The sequence below is a fragment of the Bubalus kerabau genome, chromosome 1 (assembly GCF_029407905.1).
Source record: "Bubalus kerabau isolate K-KA32 ecotype Philippines breed swamp buffalo chromosome 1, PCC_UOA_SB_1v2, whole genome shotgun sequence".
Lineage (NCBI taxonomy): Eukaryota > Metazoa > Chordata > Mammalia > Artiodactyla > Bovidae > Bubalus > Bubalus kerabau.
The window spans coordinates 86,157,043-86,177,909 of record NC_073624.1 but is presented as its reverse complement, the minus strand read 5'-3'; the positions used below and the strand labels follow the sequence as shown (position 1 = coordinate 86,177,909).

The 20,867-nt window shown below is 38.1% G+C and overlaps 1 protein-coding gene across 13 annotated transcripts in view; it reads right to left on the bottom strand.

Annotated features, from left to right (window-relative positions):
- The window catches only part of TMEM117 (transmembrane protein 117), a 625,554-nt gene that overhangs the window by 304,512 nt on the left and 300,175 nt on the right, over positions 1–20,867 (bottom strand). For all 13 annotated transcript variants that reach the window (XM_055581373.1, XM_055581380.1, XM_055581359.1 and 10 more), the window contains one exon: positions 8,080–8,179. In XM_055581373.1, coding sequence (XP_055437348.1) covers positions 8,080–8,179 — 100 coding nt within the window. The remainder of the gene's footprint in view (positions 1–8,079; positions 8,180–20,867) is intronic.

Below are 20,867 nucleotides of genomic sequence, written 5' to 3'. Positions count from 1 at the left end.
TTATTTAAAGGATTGATCCAGTTTCCAATTTCACTGTATAAAATAATGAAAAGCAATGTAAGTTTACCAAGCATGGAGTAGACTACAGTCATGAAATAGCCTCAATGAACAGGCAGAGAGAGCAAAAGAGAAAAATCTCAGAGTAATGCTGGGCTCTTAGGTCCAGCTCCAACAGTTGTTCAGTCGCTAAGCCACGTCTGACTTTCTGCAACCCCATGGACTGCAGCACACCAGGCTTCACTGCCCTTCACTATCTCCAGGAGTTTGCTCAAATTCATATCCATTGTCTCTGCTATAAGTCTCCATTGAGTCAGTTATGCCATTCAACCATTTCATCCTCTGTCACACCCTTCTTCTCCTGCCCTCAATCTTCCACAGCATCAGGGTCTTTTCCAGTGAGTCAGTTCTTCCCATGAGGTGGCCAAAGTACTGGAGTTTCAGCTTCAGCATCAGTCCTCCCAATGAATATTCAGGGCTGATTTCCTTTAGGTTTGACTGGTTTGATCTCCTTGCTGTCCAAGGGACTCTCAAGAGTCTTCTCCAGCACTACAATTCAAAGCATCAATTCTTTGGTACTCAGCCTTCTTTATGGTTCAACTCTCAAATTTGTACATGTCTACTGGAAAAACCATAGCTTTCTTTATACAGATCTTTGTCAAAAAATGTGATGTCTCTACTTTTTAAATCACTGTCTAGGTTTGTCATAGCTTTTCTCCCAAGGAGCAAGTGTCTTTTAATTTCATGGCTGCAGTTACCATCCACAGTGATTTTGGTGTCCAAGAAAATAAAATCTGCCACTGTTTACATTTTTCCCCATCTATTTGCCATGAAGTGATAGGACTGGCTGCCATGATCTTAGTTCTTGGATGCTGAGTTTTAAGCCAGCTTTTTCACTCTTTAACCCTCATCAAGAGGCTCTTTGGTTCCTCTTCACTTTCTATCATTAAAGTGGTATCATTTGCATATCTGAGGTTGTTGATATTTCTCTCCACAATCTTGATTCCAGCTTGTGATTCATCCAACCCAGCATTTTGCATATAAGTTAAATAACCAAGGTGACAATATACAGCCTTGACGTACTCCTTTCCCAATCTTGAACCAGTCCGTTTTTCCATGTCCAGTTCTGCTGCTTCTAAATCTGCATGCAGGTTTCTGATTTTTCCCTTCAGTTTTCATATATACTTGTTCAATGAGTTTGTTGACTATGGTCCTTCTATTCAATGTTTCACAGTTTAAATTATTTTATTATGATGTTCAGCAAAGCTGTTAATGCTACTTAATTTTAGATATTAAATCAATTCAATTATACTCTTTATTCTGTCATTTTGAAATATCAGTGTAAAGAAATAATTAGAAAACTGGCATTGATCATAATACGAATTAATAAACTCAATTTCAAAAAGAATAACAAGCTAGATGTGATGTTGGTTATATTCTAGGTTAGTGTTCACTGACAAACTTAGTATTTGCAGAACAGTCCTCAAAATAATGATGTGCATATAACAGAAAAATTTGAACTAAATAAACTATGACTAATTTGGTGAAATGAAAATAGTATAAATAATCACACCCTTTCCTTAGTAAGCATGCAATAAACATGGGACAATAGAAAAACTCACCAAGTTTCAGGTATGTATTCATAATTACAAAATTTATTTCATATTTTCTATGTTTAAGCTAGAAAGAAGGGATGGTATGGGGAGGAAGGTGGGAGGGGGGTTCAGGATGGGGAACACGTGTACACCTGTGGTGGATTCATGTCAATGTATGGCAAAACCAATACAATATTGTAAAGTAATTAGCCTCCAATTAAAATAAATAAATTTATATTAAAAAAAATAAAAAGCTAGAAAGAATAGTTTACTCTTGAATGCCGCAAAGGTATTTCTCATCTCTATTCTGTTCTAGATTTGTAAATAAATACTAACCCAAAAGTATAAATTATTTTCAAGTATATATCATTCTTTAATTACTTCTGCCTCTGTCCACTGAAGTTTAACCAATTTTCTGTCTTATATAGTACAGTAAAAACTCTCTGCTTAAGTGGTTGAAGGGATTTATCTCAACCTAGTTTTCTTCCATTGCCCCCAGGAGCAGAACTGTGCCCCTGAAAGCAATAATGACCACTCAAGAAAGCTTCTGGTGGGATCTGAGAAGCTCAATCTTTATATTGCCAAAGATTGTGTATTGTATAAAAGGTTACATCACCATTCAGGAAAATGATACACTTGAACTTATTTACAAAACAGAGAGACTCAAAGACATGGAAAACAAACTTACAGTTACCAAAGGGGCAAAGGGTGAGGGATAAACGAAGAGTTTGGGATTACCGTACCCCTACTGGGGGCTTCCCAGCTGGCGCTAGTGGAAAAGAACCCATTTGCTAATGCAGGAAACCTAAGTGATGCTGGTTCAATCCCTGGGTTGGTAAGATTCACTGGAGGAGGAAATGGCAACCCACTCCAGGATTCTTGCCTGGAAAATTTCACAGATAGAGGATCCTCATAGGGCTGCAAAAGAGTCAGACACAACTGATCGACTAAGCACATACTCTATAGATAGCTAACAAGGACCTACTATATAGCACAATGAACTACAATCAATATCTTGTAATAACTTATAATGCAAAATAATCTTAAAAAGAATATATATATATGCATACTGAGTGAAGTGAGTCACAGAAAGACAAATTTGATGACATCACTTATATGTGGAATCTAAAAAAAGATACAAATGAACTTATCTATAAAACAGAAATAGAGCTACAGATGTAGAAAACAAACCAATGGGGTAAGGGGTGGGGGGTGGAAATTGGAAGATTGGGGTTGACATATACAGACTACTATATATAAAATAGATAATGGCCTATATGGAAATAGAATTTTAAAAATGAGTGATGTATGTATAACATGCACTTTGCTGTATACCTAAAGCTACCACAATCTTGTAAATCAACTATGCTCTAATAAAAATTTTAAAAACAATTGATTACTTCCATTCAAGGGTCTTTCCTAGCTCATGTCCTCCTGATTATGGAAACAGGCTCAGCAGGAGGAAGTACACAGCCTTATTGTCAGAAGGCGGGAAGGGAGCTGGTATATGAAAGTGCCCCAAACAGTACAGCTCCCATCCTTCCAACCTTGACAATACTTTAGAATGCCCATTTTATAACACACAGTGACAAAACTGAATAAGAAAAGAAGATAAAGAAGTTACTGCTATGTGTTCTTACAATACATCTATTTATTCTCACAATAAATATTTCTTGAGCACTTTTTTAATCCCTGTATACACAATATGTGGTTTTATGATGTAGGGCGCTTTATCATGACATTAGTGTTTACCATCAGAACTGTCTTCACTTTATTTTTATCCTTCTTCACCTCTCTACTAGTGGTAAAATCCTATCTGCCAACGTAGGATACGAAAGAGACTTGGGTTCGATCCCTGGGTCAGGAAGATCCCCTGGAGAAAGAAATAGCAATCCACTCCGATATTCTTGCCTGGGAAATCCCATAGACAGAGGAGCCTGGAGGGCTATATTCCACATGGTCACAAAGAGTCAGGCATGACTGAAGCGACTTGGCACACACGCAAGCACCTCCCCACAGCCATGAACTTCAAACCTAGAATGTGATGTCCCTGTCACTGTCATGAGCCATGTACCACCTACTGCTGTAAAAGAAAGTCACCAGAGCAGGAGGAATCAGGGGCTGAGGAAAAGGATGATGATTTAGGTATAGATAGACAGGAAGTAATTTTTCTTCTGGTGAGGGACAGAAGCAGGTGTCATCACCATGTCTTCAAAAATCCCCTGTCACTTTATACCTCAGCAGAGCTGTGACCTCTGTCTTTCAAAGGAGGAGGTGGTCAAGCTGTGGTCAAGTCCCACAGCACAAGTTCCATGTGCTGTGGGACTATCCAACCCTCCTCAACTCCCTGCTTAATGGCCCAGAGTGTGGGCAAATATGGGGATACATGGCCATGGTGTCACAGAAGACACGGGTATTTTTGCTTTCCTTTCTCTGCAACTATTAACATAAAGGGCCAGCTCAATGCTGAATTAAATAGCTGGTCATTTTATATATTTCTTTTATCCTAATTTTTAAAAAATCTATTTAAAAAAAATAGCAACTTTAACCCTGACAGATCGCCCTCTGCCCAAGACATACAACAGAGTCTGGAATAGCCAGGACTGCCAGGGAATTGAACCAAACAGAGCCTGACACTCGGTAGTGTGAGGGCCAAAGATTTTTGCCAGATTGGTTCATATTGGCCTCACCTGTGGATTACATAAGTTCTGATCTGCCTTTTAAAACCAAGGGAAACTTCCGAATTATTTCCACCAGAGAAAAATTCTCTATTTTTAAAATATAATATTGAAAGGCATACTTTTATCCGAAATGTAAATAATCACTTGCTTTTCCACAAGTCACCTTCATCATTGATATTCACTTCATGATGAGAATTCTTTGGACAAAGGAAGGTCAAAGCTTCCCTAGGCTCCTCTCAAGAGGAAAACTATTATTTTTTTAAATGTTATCAATGCACACATATGTAGACATATAAATATTTATATGGAAATGTACTGCCTAGTCAGTGAATAGAAATGGGAATAGAAATGATGTGCTCTGGGAATCCTCTCTGTGTGACTGAACTTTCAGATCAGGAGAAAACTTTTTTTTTTCCATCTCTGTCCCTGTGACTAATGGGAAAAGGTCAGTTTTTCAGATAACATAAGCAGAAAGGGATTTTTATTCTTCCTCGGTTTACAGAAAGGAAGAGATGAGAGACCTCAGAAGGTTTGCTGGCTTAAACCTGTAACACAGTTTTCTCGACTCTCAATCTATTCTTAATCTACAGTATAGGAAAAGGTAAAAAGTTATAAGGTTAGCTAGTAAAAACAGAAGAAATTAAAGTACTAAATTTAAGAGAAACTCTGAAGATCATCTGGATGATGGAGAGAAAGACTACAGATTGAACTGTGGAATTATTGGTATTCCCTTAAACCACAAGAGTAGGGCAGAAGACCGCGTGGTAGAAATCCAATCAGGAAGGGTTAAACGTCTTTGGTCAAAGTCATACCCTGCATTTGCCTCTGAGTGCTGCCCAGACATTGCACCCGAATTTATGGTTCAAAAGAAAAATAGCTTAATTATAAAAATAACATAACCAGTAAATACGGGCAGAGCTATATATACAGCCTGTGTATGTGTGTGCGTGCTCAGTCGCTCAGTTGTGTCCGACTCTCTGTGGCCCCACGGACTGCAGACTGCCAGATTCCTCTGTCCGTGAAATTTTCCAGGCAAAACTGGAGCAGGTAGCCATTTCCTTCTCCAGGGGATCTTCCTGACCCAGAAATCAAACCTACATCTCCTGCATTGCTGGTAGATTCTTTACCACTGTACCACCTGGGAAACCCCTATATGGCCTAGGAAACACTATTTTGTAGGAAAGTCTGAGGAGAAGTTGGGTGGAATTGGGTCACAAATAAATAACGGTGTCATCATGGAAAAGAAAGTGGTTTCTATATCAAATGGCTGACTTGAGCCTGCAAACTTCAAAGCAGACCTTATGTTTCGTTGGTCTGTTGCTTCTCCCCTGACTTTGGTAAGGGTCAGCGTCAGGCAGAGGTGAAAAGGAAATGTACCATGAGCAACAGGTAGAAAACTTCAAGTGCCTGGACCCCAGGTCTGAGATAAGGTGGGATTCTTATGCTCCTGGAGCTTCAGAGGAGGGACAGAAAGTCTCCAAAGCCTAAAGTTTGGATCGATGACCTTCCTTTGCATTACTTCAAGGGACTGGGACCAGTCAAGAGGATGGGGGTTCAAAAACACGAGCAATAACAATAAAGCACTTATATCTCCCTTACACATCAGCATTTTAAGTCTGGTCCCAGGACCACACATTTAATCTTCACAAAAAAACCAGGAGCACCAATAGGAATGATTAATCCTTTTAAGACATCTGCAAACTAAGGCACAAAGGATTGTAATTATTTGTGGAAGGTCAAACCATAGGTGGCAAGATTAGAGAATCCAAATTTCTGAACTGATCCAGTTCTCTTTTGCATTTTATTAAGTAGCCACCATAAAATGAGTCACAATCATAATTCGCAATAAATGCAAAACTTTCCAAAAGGCATCACCTCAGAGTTTAAGGAAATTACAAGTTTAAAGTTGATCTTTCCTTTTAAACAGTTTGTCCCAGTGGAAACAGATGAGGCTGCCTGGTCTTAATGTCTAGCTTATTCTCATTCTTTTTTCTAGGGATTACAAACAAACAACATTTTCAAATTTCAATTTTAAAGTTAATAAAATGGAAAGCATCTGGTAATGGGTTCTGATAACATTCTAAAATTAAATAGAGGAGGGAGGAGTTTCAAAAACAGGCTAGGCAAACTCTTTTATGGTCACTTGGTACTTTATGGTCACTTGCAAAATGATGACAGGAGTAGCTGTTAAGAAATTGCTTCCTGTGCCCTGAAAACACCTGTTTCAGGTAAGAAACAAAGCTAGGAACAGAAATGGCAGTAACACTTGTGGCAATCGCCCTGCAGTATCAGGAACATGTCTACAGGGCATGTCCCTGCCAAGTTGTGTTTAATTTGGGCACGATCTTTCTTTTGGTAGGTCCTTTCATGTTTAAGTGAATGAATTTGAATAAAGCTAATTAGGATTAACTACACTTATGAAAGGTGTCAGTGAATGCTAAAGTGTTCCATTTGTATAAGCCCAGGTGGCTCAGTGGTAAAGAGTCTGCCTGTCAAGCAAGAGACGCAGGTTCGACCCTTGGATCAGGAAGATCTCTGGAGAAGGAAATGGCAACCCATTCCAGTATTCTGGCCTGGAGAATTCCATGGACAGAGGAGCCTGGTGGGCTACAGTCCATGGAGTCGCAAAGTGTCAGACAAGACTTGGCGACTAAACAATAACAACAACGCTCTTTGCATCCTGAGACTCTCTTATAAGCTTATAGGACCCAGAGCCTTTAAGCTACATAGTGTCTTTAATTAACTCAGTGGTTAAATACAGAAATTACTCTCCCAGCAGATGAGCCCAGCATGAAACATGGTTTGTCTAATTGCTGCACACACAAAGACTGATAAGGCACAAAAGAGACTAAAACAGATACCTCTCAGAACTCCTCAGTTACCATTAAGTTAGTAGGTTCAATAAGGAAAAGAAATGCAGAAAACCATTTTTAAAGTCCTTAAGGATACTTCATAGGCCTTATCAGACAGCCCAAACAGTATTTCTTACCTTAAAAGTAAACATGTCAAAAACAAGCAAACAATCCTTATAAAATTATTTAAATTTTCCCAGAAGAGTTTTCCATTAATTCGATGAATGTGTATGTCCCACATACATGCATATATATATATATATATACACACACACACATACATGTATATACATATGCATATATACACACATAAATGTACTTTATATATAAATATATCTCAGTAGACAGTCATCATTGGTATTATAATTGTATTGATGTTTTATCCTGAGGTAAACAGATATTGCATATAATCTCTAGATTTGTATTTCTCATGAATTTGTTCCCCTTGCAAGAGAGGTAACTTCTGTCCTAAACCATGATAAATAGTGTGTACTGAATAAAATCCAATTCATATGAGTTGAGAAAATAAAACTGTATCTTTAACCCTTGGGAGGACAGAGGAATGATGTAACAAAATAAACAGCACTGCTATGTCAAAAAGGGGCTGGGCTGACAGGAAGACCAACAATTAGAGCTCAGCATTTCCAGTGACTTACTGCTTGGAAAATTAGGGATAACTGGACTTGGATTATCTAACAAGCCTGTTACTGAAATGACTGTTTAAATTTGATGAAATAAATGAGACTTTCTCATGTTTGAGGGCTTTGCACAACTGCAATAATGCTAACCATGAAAACAAGATCCTTCTTTTTTCACTTTGGAATGTTATTTGAAATATAACATGAAATAAAATAATTCATGAGGCTATTGGTTTAAAAAGAAAAATAGTGTGTATAACATTATGAACATGTCTTCCATCTGACATTTGAAATGGGTGAAGTTAAAATTTCTTACCATCCAAGCTGTGACAAAGTCCCCCATCCAGGTCCCTACTGCAGCTAATTTCATGAAACTTTCATTTCGGATGCCCATATAGTCTGTAATGATATATGCTCTGTGGAAACAAACACACAAGACATTGTCCAGACTCAGAGAACCATACAGTCAAAGCTTTCTGGTTCAGCAACACTCAAAAGGGAATTTTCCCCCTTTTAACAAACTTTCTTGCTTTTGTCTCACCAGATGTGCTTATAAATTTGAAAGGCTAGGAGGAGCTCTGAGGGTGTCTGGGTCAGTTCCAATTAGATTTGAAAACTGACTGTGGCTATACCAATTACCATGTGCCTTTCATTTTTGCACTGTAGGACTGACAACAGCTTTTGGAAAATCAAACAGAAATACTCAGCAAAGGCATCATTCCATGCTCACTCAAGTATGAGGAGAGCAGAAACAATTCCTGAATTAGAGTAACTAGAAAGGAAGAGAAGAGCTCACTTTCCTCCAGTTCTGTCTTCTCAAAGTCAGAACTATTGAAAAGATGCTGGGAATAAGTTTTAAGTATAATGTCATATCTGAATAATGTTCAGAAGAAAGTCAAGATTAGGGAAAAATTTCTACGTAGGGAAGCGATGTAAAATTTTACTCAAATACATGTGACTTAAATTATTATTTAATAGCAATGGCCAGATTCCACTTCATCACTTGGCATAGTTATTGTTTACTTGCTATTAAACACAAGTTTATATTCCTCAGAGCTCAAAGAAAGGTTCAAAGGTACACCCAACTATTAAAAACAGGTAATAAGATCATGCTTATTGCTTATTAAGCATTTTCATTTTCTCATTTGATAGTCAAGAAAATCCTAACTATCATTTTTCCCATTTGTAATTTCACTAAGAAAACTGGGATTCAAAAAATCACTTACCCTGCCCAATCAATACCACCTAACTAATGAATGGTACCTAGGAACCAAATTTCTCTGTACATATTTTTTTAATTCCAAGTATTTTTTTTACTCAGTTTTCTTTTACTTTAAATTTTTTTCCCTTTCTTAAACATGATAATACCTATACAACTTAGAGTACCCATTAGATTAACTTTAAAACAATATGCAGTAGATAAATGTTTGTTAGTTATCTATTGAAACTATGAAGAAGCACATTTTTGAAGTCATTGAGAGTTAAATTGCTTCCAATTCAGTTGTTTTTTCTAGAGTTATTTCAGATAGTTTTTTTATCTGATATTTAAATATACAGATATTTACACAGATATTTAAATGGTTTTTAACAACAAAATCAAACTTATGAATTCTTAACAACTTTTTCCGTGTGCTTCTACTTACTTTGGAGGGGCTATGTAAATATCTTAAGGTCTCATCTCAAAATTCTGGGCCTTATTCCATGCGTTTCCATAATAGCCACACACACCAAAAAAAACTAGCTCCCAAAAACTGCACGCTAGCAATGTGCTAGAGATTGTTATTAGCACTTTAAAAACACAGTCCCCATCAACTTTCATATCAGAACAATGAAATGTATTGTTATTCCCATTTCACAGATATGGAATTAAGGCTTTAGAGAGTTTTTGCAACTTTCTCAAGTTTAAGCATCCAATAAATGGACAAGATTTGAATATAAATTTGATTGACTCCCAAATCCATGCACTTAACTACTGTGCTATACCTTCTTCCTACAACTGTTAGTAGAGATATAAAAAAGCACAAAGAATATCTCTGTTCCCCAGTATTTTAATAAGACAGTGACAATCAAGAATTACTTCCTGTGGGATAATTCATAATAAGAAGTCAAGAGAAGCATCCAGAAGCTACAACTCCCTACAGCTACCATCAGGTCTTGGATTCCCACTTATACTGAGTTCACCCATCTAAGCAACTCTGGGTCATTGGACTCAGGGTACTACAGAATAGTAGCTCTGTTAATTGTCCAGCTTTTTCAATGACACCTACATTGAAGATTTTGTTCAATGTTACATCTCTACCTGTTCACTCTGCCAATTAATTCCAGAATACATTGGGCTAGGATAGAAATTCCTGGCTACATTCTTTGTGGTTGTATAGATGTATGTAAGAGAAGGCATGGTTCTTCTATTTCAGTATCTGAAAACAACCATGAGATAGTAAGCATGCAACAGACCAATGATCCAGCCAAAAAACCCTAAAAAAACTAAACAAAATATAAAAATAACTCCCCAAATCTGCTTAAACTCATCTAAGAGCTGATGAAGCAATGAAGAGAAGAAAAATCAAGATACCAGATTGGCGAGCATTACGGGAAAGTTAACTGTATTTTCTCTGGGGATATTAGCTGATTCCACGCGTAAGGCAAGAAGACGAGAACCCTGGATTGTGCCTGGGCAGAGAACAGTCTCAGTAGGTTAAAGAGGCAATGTTTGAAATTTAAGGAGCCAAGATTCTTGTGAGAAAGAAGATGCTCAGAAGAAAGTAAGATACACAGCCAGTTTTCCTTTCAAGACTTTTGCCAAATTATGAACTTTTGCACAAGGAAAGCTGAGAGACTAAGCAGAAAGTCTTTATAGTCTACGGCCATACCATCCTGAACGCACTCCATCTTGTCTGATCTCAGAAGCTAAGCAGGGTTGGGCCTGGTTAGGACTTGGATGGGAGAATGTCTCTGTAAAGTATAGCAGAGGTCTGGCTACTTCATGCTGAGGAAACTATTATAGTTCAGAAAATTCTGAGAGAATGGCCCAGGATATACAAGGGTATGGAAGACTGAAGAAAACCTGTGATGAAACTGTCCTTGGTGAAACTGTAAATCAACCCTTATCCAGTCCATTTCATGACTGAATTAAGGTGATCAGCTTCTATTCTTTGCACTTAACAGAGGAAAAAGTGAACCTTTTCAGGAAGAATAAAATATCATCTATTTTTATTTATAAAATCCATCATTCAATCAAAGTTACTAGGATGTCAAGATCCTGAGAACCAAGAGAGTAAACAATAGCTAAAACTATTCCATAAGTTCCAGGAAGACTGCAAGTCATTTTTATCTATTCTTTCCACTGTTGATACCTCAGAGCCCTAGAGCACTGCCTACAAGTGGTAAGTAATCAGTAAACATCTGCTTAATTTATGAATTAACAAAGTGACCCAAGTTATTCATATTTATTGATATATTACACAGGTAAACCAATACATACTACACCCTAGAAACAGCAATAAAATAAGATTGACATGAATTTTTACATGTTTTCAAATTGTTTTCTGAGTTTACTTCACTTCTCCAACTACATTTATATCCCCTTGATGGCAGAATAACTATCCTATATTCATGTAGAAAGATACATTAGCACAAAACAAGAGAATGTCCCTCCTCTGCGGCTGTGGGCACATGGTGAGTACTGGATGCCATGATAAAGCAGAGGACATAGCATAGAGAATTTAATTAAGAATAAATTAATTAATATATTTAAAAGTGAAGAGTGATATTTAAAATTTATTAGTTATTCTAGACATTTCTCCAATGAAGACATACAGATGACAAACAGGAACAAGAAAAGATGCTCATCATCGCTAATCATAATATTAGAGAAATAAAACTCAAAACTACCTAGAGATATCATCTCACACTGGCCATCATCAAAAAGTCTACAAACAATAAATGATAAAGAGACGATAGGAAAAAAATCCTCCTACACTTCGGTGGGAGTGTAAATTGGTACAGCCACTATGGAGAACGATATGGAGTTTCCTTAAAAGGCTAAAAATATAGTTACATATAATGCAGCAATCCCACTCCTAGGCATATATCTGGAGAAAAACACGGTTTGAAAGGATATATGCACCCTAATATTCATTGCAGTGCTGTTGAGAACAGCCAAGATATGGAAGCAACCTAAATGTCCATTGACAAATGAATGGATAAAAGCGATGTGGTACATATTATACAGTAGAATACTACTCAGTCATTAAAAAGAATGAAATAATGTCACTTGCAGCAACATGGATGGACCCGGAGGTTGTTGCATTAAGTAAAGTCAGACAAAGAAAAATATCATAGGATATGGCTTATATACAGAATCTAAAAGAAAAACTGATACAAATGAACTTATTTATAAAACAGAAGTAGAGTCACACATGTAAAAACAAATTTATGGTTACCAAGGATAAAAGGCAGAGAGGGAGGGATAAATCAGGAATTTAGAATTACATATACACACTCAGTTCAGTTCAGTTCAGTTCAGTCGCTCAGTTGTGTCCGACTCTTTGTGACCCCATGAATCGCAGCACGCCAGGCCTCCCTGTCCATCACCAACTCCCGGAGTTCACTCAGACTCATGTCAGTGATGCCATCCAGCCATCTCATCCTCTGTCATCCCCTTCTCCTCCTGCCCCCAATCCCTCCCAGCATCAGAGTCTTTTCCAATGAGTCAACACTTCACATGAGGTGGCCAAAGTACTGGAGTTTCAGCTTTAGCATCATTCCTTCCAAAGAAATCCCAGGGCTGATCTCCTTCAGAATGGACTGGTTGGATCTCCTTGCAGTCCAAGGGACTCTCAAGAGTCTTCTCCAACACCACAGTTCAAAAGCATCAATTCTGTGGCACTCAGCCTTCTTCACAGTCCAACTCTCACATCCATACATGATCACAGGAAAAACCATAGCCTTGACTAGATGGACCTTTGTTGGCAAAGTAATGTCTCTGCTTTTCTAAACCAGATAAGCAACAATGACCTACTGTACAGCACAGGAAATTCTGCTCAAAATCTGTAATAACCTAAATCGAAAAATAATTTGAAAAGGAAATGATGTATGTATAACTGAATCACTTTGTTGTACTCCTGAAACTAACAGTACTATAAATCAGCTAATGCCTGATACAAAATCTTAAAAATCTCCAGGTTCCTCTGTCCATGGGATTTCCTAGGCAAGAATACTGGAGTGAATTGCCACTTCCTTCTCCAGGGGATCCTCCTGGCCAGGGACGGAACCTGCATCTCCTGTGTCCCCTGCATCGCAGGCAGCTTCTTTACCACTGAGCCACGAGAGAAGCTTTTTTTTTAAAAAAAAAAAAGAACATACTGTATCAAAAAATTTAGCAGTTATTCTAAATTTTGCTGCTCTGGACAAATGTAAAGAAGACTTACAAATAGGCAGACCTGCCATAAAAACTTTCAACCACGAGTTCACTGATTTGCATATCCTTTAACATTCAACAGTACATCCTACTCAGGTTGTAAAGGACACAGTGTGCATATATCTATATTAGCAATTCTGGCCAGTTTGAATATCACACTGGACTCTGAAAAAGTGAAGTTATGGAGCTTATACACTCAAGAGTTTTTGGATACTGATTCAAAATTAAATTTTATTTGCTAGGAGCCACTGTTACAGTTTCGGTTTTGTTCAGTTTTAGCTAATTATTTCAAGTATTCATACATCTTTGTTTTGCTTTGTGCTTTAACTGGTTATCTGTGCATAGAATCTAAAAAAGCCTGCACTCCCATCAGCCTTGCAGATAAACATTTATCACTGATATTTTCTCTAAAAATTCTAAAATAATTTCTTTACAGGCTACAACTTCATCCCCTCCTCCTTGAGATTTCAAGTTTAACTGTCAAATCCATAACATAAATGTGGAAATGTCAACAAAATCTTGGAAAGGCTCATAATCATCGTAACCTCAAAACATGAGCTACTAAGCTTATTGCACCTAACAAAACATATGTGCTATATGGCCATAAACTAAACAGACTCTAACACGGACTATAAAACATGGACAATAAAAGAATAATATAAAGAATTGTCCCTACAGGTGAGAGTCTTGAGCACAAGCAACAAAGGCTGAAGCTTACTTCAGTCTATTACCTATATGTAAGTGGATTCAGTCAATGCCAGGTGATTTAGGAGCTGAATCTCTGTAAGTTTAACAAGAGGCAGTAAACGTAGATCACCAACCCCAAATGGATTCATGCTTCACTGGAGATCCATCTGTGGCCAGCTGGCTTCATAATGTCACAGCTGTCTCTCTCAGCCATGTTTGGGCAACATAAACAAGATTGGGGGCGTCACAAGCAAGTAAATCATGGATAAGGAGTTGACTTAACATGAGTACAGACCTGTATTAAACAAAATGAACCTGAAGCAAAAACTCTAAGTGGTCTTAAGGCTTGAGGTGAAAATCTATCTACATAAAATGCCAGAAATTAAACATATTATGATATTAGCCTTTCTTAATTTTTTTGTAATGAAATGATTAAAAGCCTTCAATTCAGTCACTTGTTCACCTATTATCCAAATAACCACATTTTAGTATTTCTTCTAAAAATTTCTACTTCTTGACTATTGAAAAACTTAGAAGGAGATGAATACATGTGTAAGGACTTCCCAGGGAAGACTTAGGGTATGAAGCTGCAGAGCGGGATCCACTGGAAGGTGACAAGTGTTGCAGACGATTGTTAGGAGACTGTGTGTGTGCTTGGGCGCTCAGTCGTGTCTCATTCTTGGCGACCCCATGGACTGCAGCCCACCAGGCTCCTCTTTCCATGGGATTCTCCAGGCAAGAATCCTGGAGTGGGTTGCCATGCCCTCCTTCAGATCTTCCCAACCCAGGGATCGAACCCAGGTCTCCTGTATTGCAGGTGGATTCTTTACCAACTGAGCCACCAGAGAAGAGCCTAGAGTGACTAAAACTGCATCTGAACCTAAAAATGTTTACAAGTAAAGTTCCAACTCAAATTCCCCAACTTTAGCTATTAATTCTCTCTCATTTCTCTACAGAAGACATATAAGACTGCAGATGGCATATTTATTGGACAAACCCACCCTGAGTGCTAACACACGCGCATTACCTCAACTCTTCCGTTCATTCCTTGTCTTGCTTAAGCCTACTCAGTGAAATTCATTTGTAGTAGATACAGAAACCTTAGTATAACATCAATTCCTCCCTCTCTTTTACCCTCAACATTTGGTTAATCAAATGTAACCTTTCATAAGGTTATTTCTGATAGGTCCTCAAACTACATTGTTTTTCTGTCATTATTTCTACCAATATCTTATCTCTGTTCATAACCATCTCTAATCTGAATTACACAATAGCCTCCTGTTTCCCTGTGATTATCCTCAACTTATTATAGATTCTTTACTGCCACTATGGTAAATTCTGGGAAATTAAAATGGTGTACCAGAAGAGCAGGAGTCCTAGAACCAGAAAGTATTGGGTTGACAAACCACCTTCCCACTCTATGACCTGGGATAAATGATTAGCTTGATAATAATCCATTCCCTTATCTGTAGCATGGGATTAAGAATATCTTTCCCTCACAAGGATTTCTTGAGGATTACATGAAACAAGGAATATAAAGCTTCCCCCTAGGGCATAGGCCCCACTCTGATTCCTTTTTCTTTTTTTTTTTTTTCTCCTACCCAGTTATGTGAGGATTTTCTTGTCTTCTTGGGCATCCAAAGTTTTCTGTTGGTGCTTACTAGCTGTTCTGTGTGATTCATGCCACTTGTAGATATATTTTCGTTGTTTCTGTGAACGGAGGCAAATTCTACTTCCTACTTCTCTGCCATCTTGTGTGACCTCCCCATTTTTTCGCTTTTCTGGAACACTAAATTATTTTGGAAATGGGAGCTAGTAGGTCAGAGATCTACCCTTTATTTGCATATCTATTATGAAACAGTTATGATGTGCTGTGTGTGTTCTTAGTCATTCAGTCATGTCCAACTCTTTGTGACCCCATGGTCTGTAGCCCACCTGGCTTCTCAGTCCATGGAATTCTCCAGGTAAGAATACTGCAATGGGTAGCCATTCCCTTCTCAGGGGATCTTGCTGACCCAGGGATTGAACCCAGGTCTCCTTCATTGCATTCAGATTCTTTGACATCTGAGACACCAGGAAAGCCCTTCCTGTAGCACATGAATTTCTATTACATAAGCATAGTTCATATTCACTAAGTAAACTAACATAGTTCATTACTCACTAAGTAAATCCCTATAGTCTCCCTATTTGCTAGATCATGGACCCAATATTTGTAAACTCAGAAGTTTCCAAGAGGAAAGAAATAGCATCCCAAAGTTAGGTATCACTTCCTGGATTATCATCCAGCACCTCTTGTCTAATAATTTCTTCAACCCATTATCACATTTGCCCAGTCCACAGGGCAGGCTTGGAACATAGGTATCCTGTAATAAGAGTAAAGCATGGCAATTCACTCCAGTATCCTTGCCTGGTGAATTCCATGGAAGAGAAGCCTGACAGGCTGCAGTGCACAGGGTCACACAAGAGTCAGACATGACTGAAGTGACCTAGCAGGCACCCACATACTGGCATAACCAAATTTGCTGATATCCTATTTTTTCCCTTTCCTGGTAATTTAGAGTCAGCACTCAAAGAGAGAAAGAGGAAATCTCTTTCTAGGAGGTTGAATGAAGAAAAGCCCAGTAATTACTGATGACAACATTCTATCCTCTGAGAGTTGTTCTTGTTGTTCAGTTGCTCCTTGTTCATGCTCCTGGCATGGACTGCAGCATGCCAGGCTCCTCTGTCCTCCCAGAGTTTGCTCAAATTCATGTCGATTAAGTTGGTGATGCTATCCAATCAATTCATTCTCTGCTGCTCCCTTCTACTTTTGCCTTCAATCTTTCCCAGCATCAGGGTCTCTTCTAGTGAGATTCACCTTTAGCATCAGTTCTGCCAATGAATATTCAGGATTGATTTTCTTTAGGATTGACTGATTTGATCTTCTTGAAGTCTAAGAGACTCTCGAGAGTCTTTTCTGGCACCACAATTCAAAAGCATCAATTCTTTGGCACCTAGCCTCCAACTCTCACAGCCATATGTGACTATTAGAAAAACCATAGCACTGACGATTTTCTCTATTTCTTTGCATTGTTCATTTAAGAAGGCCATCTTATCTCTCTCTGCTATTCTATGGAACTCTGCATTCAGTTAGGATATCTTTCTTTTTCTCCCTTACCTTTTGATTCTCTTCTTTCCTCAGCTATTTGTAAAGCCTCCTCAGGCAACTAATTTGCCTCCTTGGATTTCTTATTCTTGGGGATGGTTTTGGTCAGCACCTCCTGTACAATGTTATGAACCTCCAATCATAGTTCTTTAGGAATTCTGTCTACAAGATCTAATCACTTGAATCTATTAATCACCTCCACTGTATAATCTGCCTGCAATGCAGGAGACCTGGACTCAATCTCTGAGTCAGGAAGATCCCCTGAAGAAGGAAATGGCAACCCACTCCAGTATTCTTCCCTGGAGAATTCCACATACAGAGGAGCCTGGTGGGCTACAGTCCATGGGGTTGCAAAGAGTAGGACACAACTGAGCAACTAACAACCTCAACTGTATAATCATAAGGGATTTGATTTAGGTCATACCTGAATGGCCTAGTGGTTTTCCCTACTTTCAATTGAAGCCTGGGTTTTGCAATAAAGAGCTCATGATATGAGCCATAGTCAGCTTCCAGTCTTGTTTTTGCTGACTATATAGAGCTTCTCCATCTTCAGCTGCAAAGAATATAATCAATCTGATTTTGGTATTGACTATCTGGTAATGTCCATGTGTACAGTCATCTTTTGTGTTATTGGAAGAGGATGGTTTCTATGACCAGCCTATTCTCTTGACAAAACTCTGCTTTTACCCTTTACCCTGCTTCATTTTGTAATTCAAGGCCAAACTTGAATCCATTCGTCACCTCCACTGTTATTCTGCATATCTTGATTTCCTACTTTTGCATTCCAATCCACTATGATGAAAATGACATCTTTTTTTCTGGTGTTAGTTCTAGAAGGTCTTGTAGGTCTTCATAGAACCAGTCAACTTCAGATACTTTGGCTTCAATAGTTGGGGCATAGACTTGTATTACTAGGATGTTGAATGGTTTGCCTTGGAAATGAACCAAGATCATTCTGTTGTTTTTGAAACTGTACCCAAATACTGCATTTTGGACTCTTCTGTTAACTATGAGGGCCCAGTTCAGTTCAGTTCAGTCACTCAGTCATGTCTGACTCTTTGAGACCCCATGGACTGCAGTCCGCCAGGCTTCCCTGTCTATCACCAACTCCTGGAACTTGCTCAAACTCATGTCCATCAAGTCAGTGATGCCATCCATCTCATTCTCTGTCATTCTCTTCTCCTCCTGCCTTCAATCTTTCCCAGCATCAGGGTCTTTTCCAATAAGTCAGTTCTTTGCATCAGGTGGCCAAAGTATTGAAGTTTCAGCTTCAGCATCAGTCCTTCTAATGAATACTCAGGACTGATTTCCTTTATGATTGACTGGTTTGATCTCCTTGCAGTCCAAGGAACTCCCAAGAGTCTTCTCCAAATCCACAGTTCAAAAGCATTAATTCTTCGGCACTCCGCTTTCTACTCTTTCTGCTTTGTAGAAGAGGGCCACTCCATCTCTTTTAAGGGATTCTTGTCCACAGTAGTAGATATAATGGTCATCTGAATTAAATTCACCCATTCCTATCCATTTTATTTCACTGATTCCTAAAATGCTGATGTTCAGTCTTTCCATCTCCTGCTTGACCATGTCCAATTTACCTTGATTCATGTACCTAAGATTCCAGGTTCCTATGCAATATTGTTCTTTATATCATTGGACTTTACTTTCACCACCAGACACTTGTGCATCATTTCTGCTTGACCCAGCAGCTTCATTCTTTTGGGAACTGTTAGTAATTGCCCTCCGCTATTCCCCAGTAGCATATTAGACACCTTCTGACCTGGTCGGCTCATAAACTGCTGTCATATTTTTTCCATACTGTTCATGGGGTTCCCCAAGCTAGAATACTGGAGTGGGTTGCCATTTCCTACTCCAGGGGATCTTCTTGACCCAGGGATCAAACTCACGATTCCTGCCTCTCCTGCGCTGACAGGTGAATTTTTCACTGCTGCACCACCTGGAAGCCCTTAACTATTCTCCAAGTAAAAAATTTAGAGCTTAAAAATGCAGTTTTGAATACTTTGTTCAGTTTTAACAATACTTTTTTTTTTTTCCTTTTAGAAAGGAATGCCACTAAATGTGCTGCAGGAAAAAGGATCGTCAGTTTGGCTGATAGACTTAGGTTAGTTTTCAGACTCCTCCTAAAAAGAACAAGGATAAATATATTGTGCCCAATCTTTATGATGCTGCTTCAGACAATGAGGGGAGCTTTGTTTAAATGTCAATGTACTATTTACATATATGCATTTTCTAAATGTGCTAAAGTTTAAAATAAGATTCTTCTCCACAGTTAAAAATAATGTATATACATATTTTAGTTAAAACCAATATGTTGAATGTGTTTCCATTGAGATGCAGGATACTCAATGAGAGAATGTCAACTGAGTGACAGGGAGTATCTGTGCATTTACCAGATTAAAAAGTAGATAAGAGGTTACATCTCTTAGACTGCTAATGTAAAGGGAGCTTGATTTTTAAATAAAACATGTTGACAAAAGACTAAACAAAGACAGATAAAGTGTAGCTTAGAGTAGAGGCTGCATCTCTGACAGATCAAAGATTTTCACAAGTCTCCTACAAAGTGTCAGGAGAAGGTAATAAAAAGATAGGCTTAAGTAGACATCAGAGTAAAGAATACAGAGCTAAGAAAGCATCACAGAAGCTTGTGAGAGGAGTCTAGAATTGAGTTTGCCAATAGTATGGGTGATTGAGGGTAGCAAATATAGGACTCTTAAATATTTTCCAGATGTTAAACCCTACTGATGTGTCAGCTAGCACACACTGCTGCCCTCAAACATCTCTGGGCCTGGGCCCTCCGTCTAAGAGTCAGGCTCACTCATGGGGCCTCTCTTCAGCTAATTATGAATGCCCAATTATTACCAAATGTGCTTCAAATTAGAAGTGAGATCAATCTTATTGCTCTATAAATTTGCTCTGCAATTTCACTAATTATATAACTTCTTTTGATTTAATAATAAAGAATTTCATTCTCTGATTTTTACAGTGTTTGCTTCACAGGCTATACCACCCCAGCCTATGGTAACAAGAAAAGGAAATAAGGCCACACTTTCACCCACTTGTGAACATTTCAAGTCCATCCAATTTTCTCCCAAATAATTCAAAGAGATTTCATAGAGTTTCATTTGTGCTTTTAGAACTAGTACTTTTAGCAACTTTTTTCCAGTTGATACAGATGTCAAAAATGGTACCAAAGATATCCTCTCTTGTATTGATGTCCACTAAAGTTGTTATTGCAACTATTTATGTTGTTAGTGTATGTGTCAAGACCCAAAGGTATACTGTAATTCTGTCATTGTGCCCTATGCCACCTTCCCCAATTCTGAGATCAGTCATCAATGTAACCACATTATTATCTTAGTTCCATCCCAGCACGTCCTAATATCAACAGTGCTGCTGATACCCTAAAGCTTCAAACACCCACAGAGAATATGGGAAAATGCTTAGTATTTATTATTTTAATTAACATTGGCTTATAACATTATATAAGTTTCATGAGTACAACATTATATTTCAATTTCTGTATACACTACCACATGCTCCCCACCAAAATTTTAGTTTCTAGAGAATTCTGCCAAACATATAAAGGGCTAGTACCAATTCTTCCCAAACTATTCCCCAAAATAGAAAAGCATGGAACATTCCCAAATTCATTCTAGGAGGCCTAATATCAAAGTCAGATGGAGGCACTACCAAAAATAAAAATTAAAAAAAGAAAGATAAGAAAATTACCAGCCAATAACTCTGATGAATATAGATAAAAATCCTTAACAAAATATTGGCAATCAAATTCAATAATATGTAAGAAGGTTCATACACCATGATCAAGCACAACTTATTC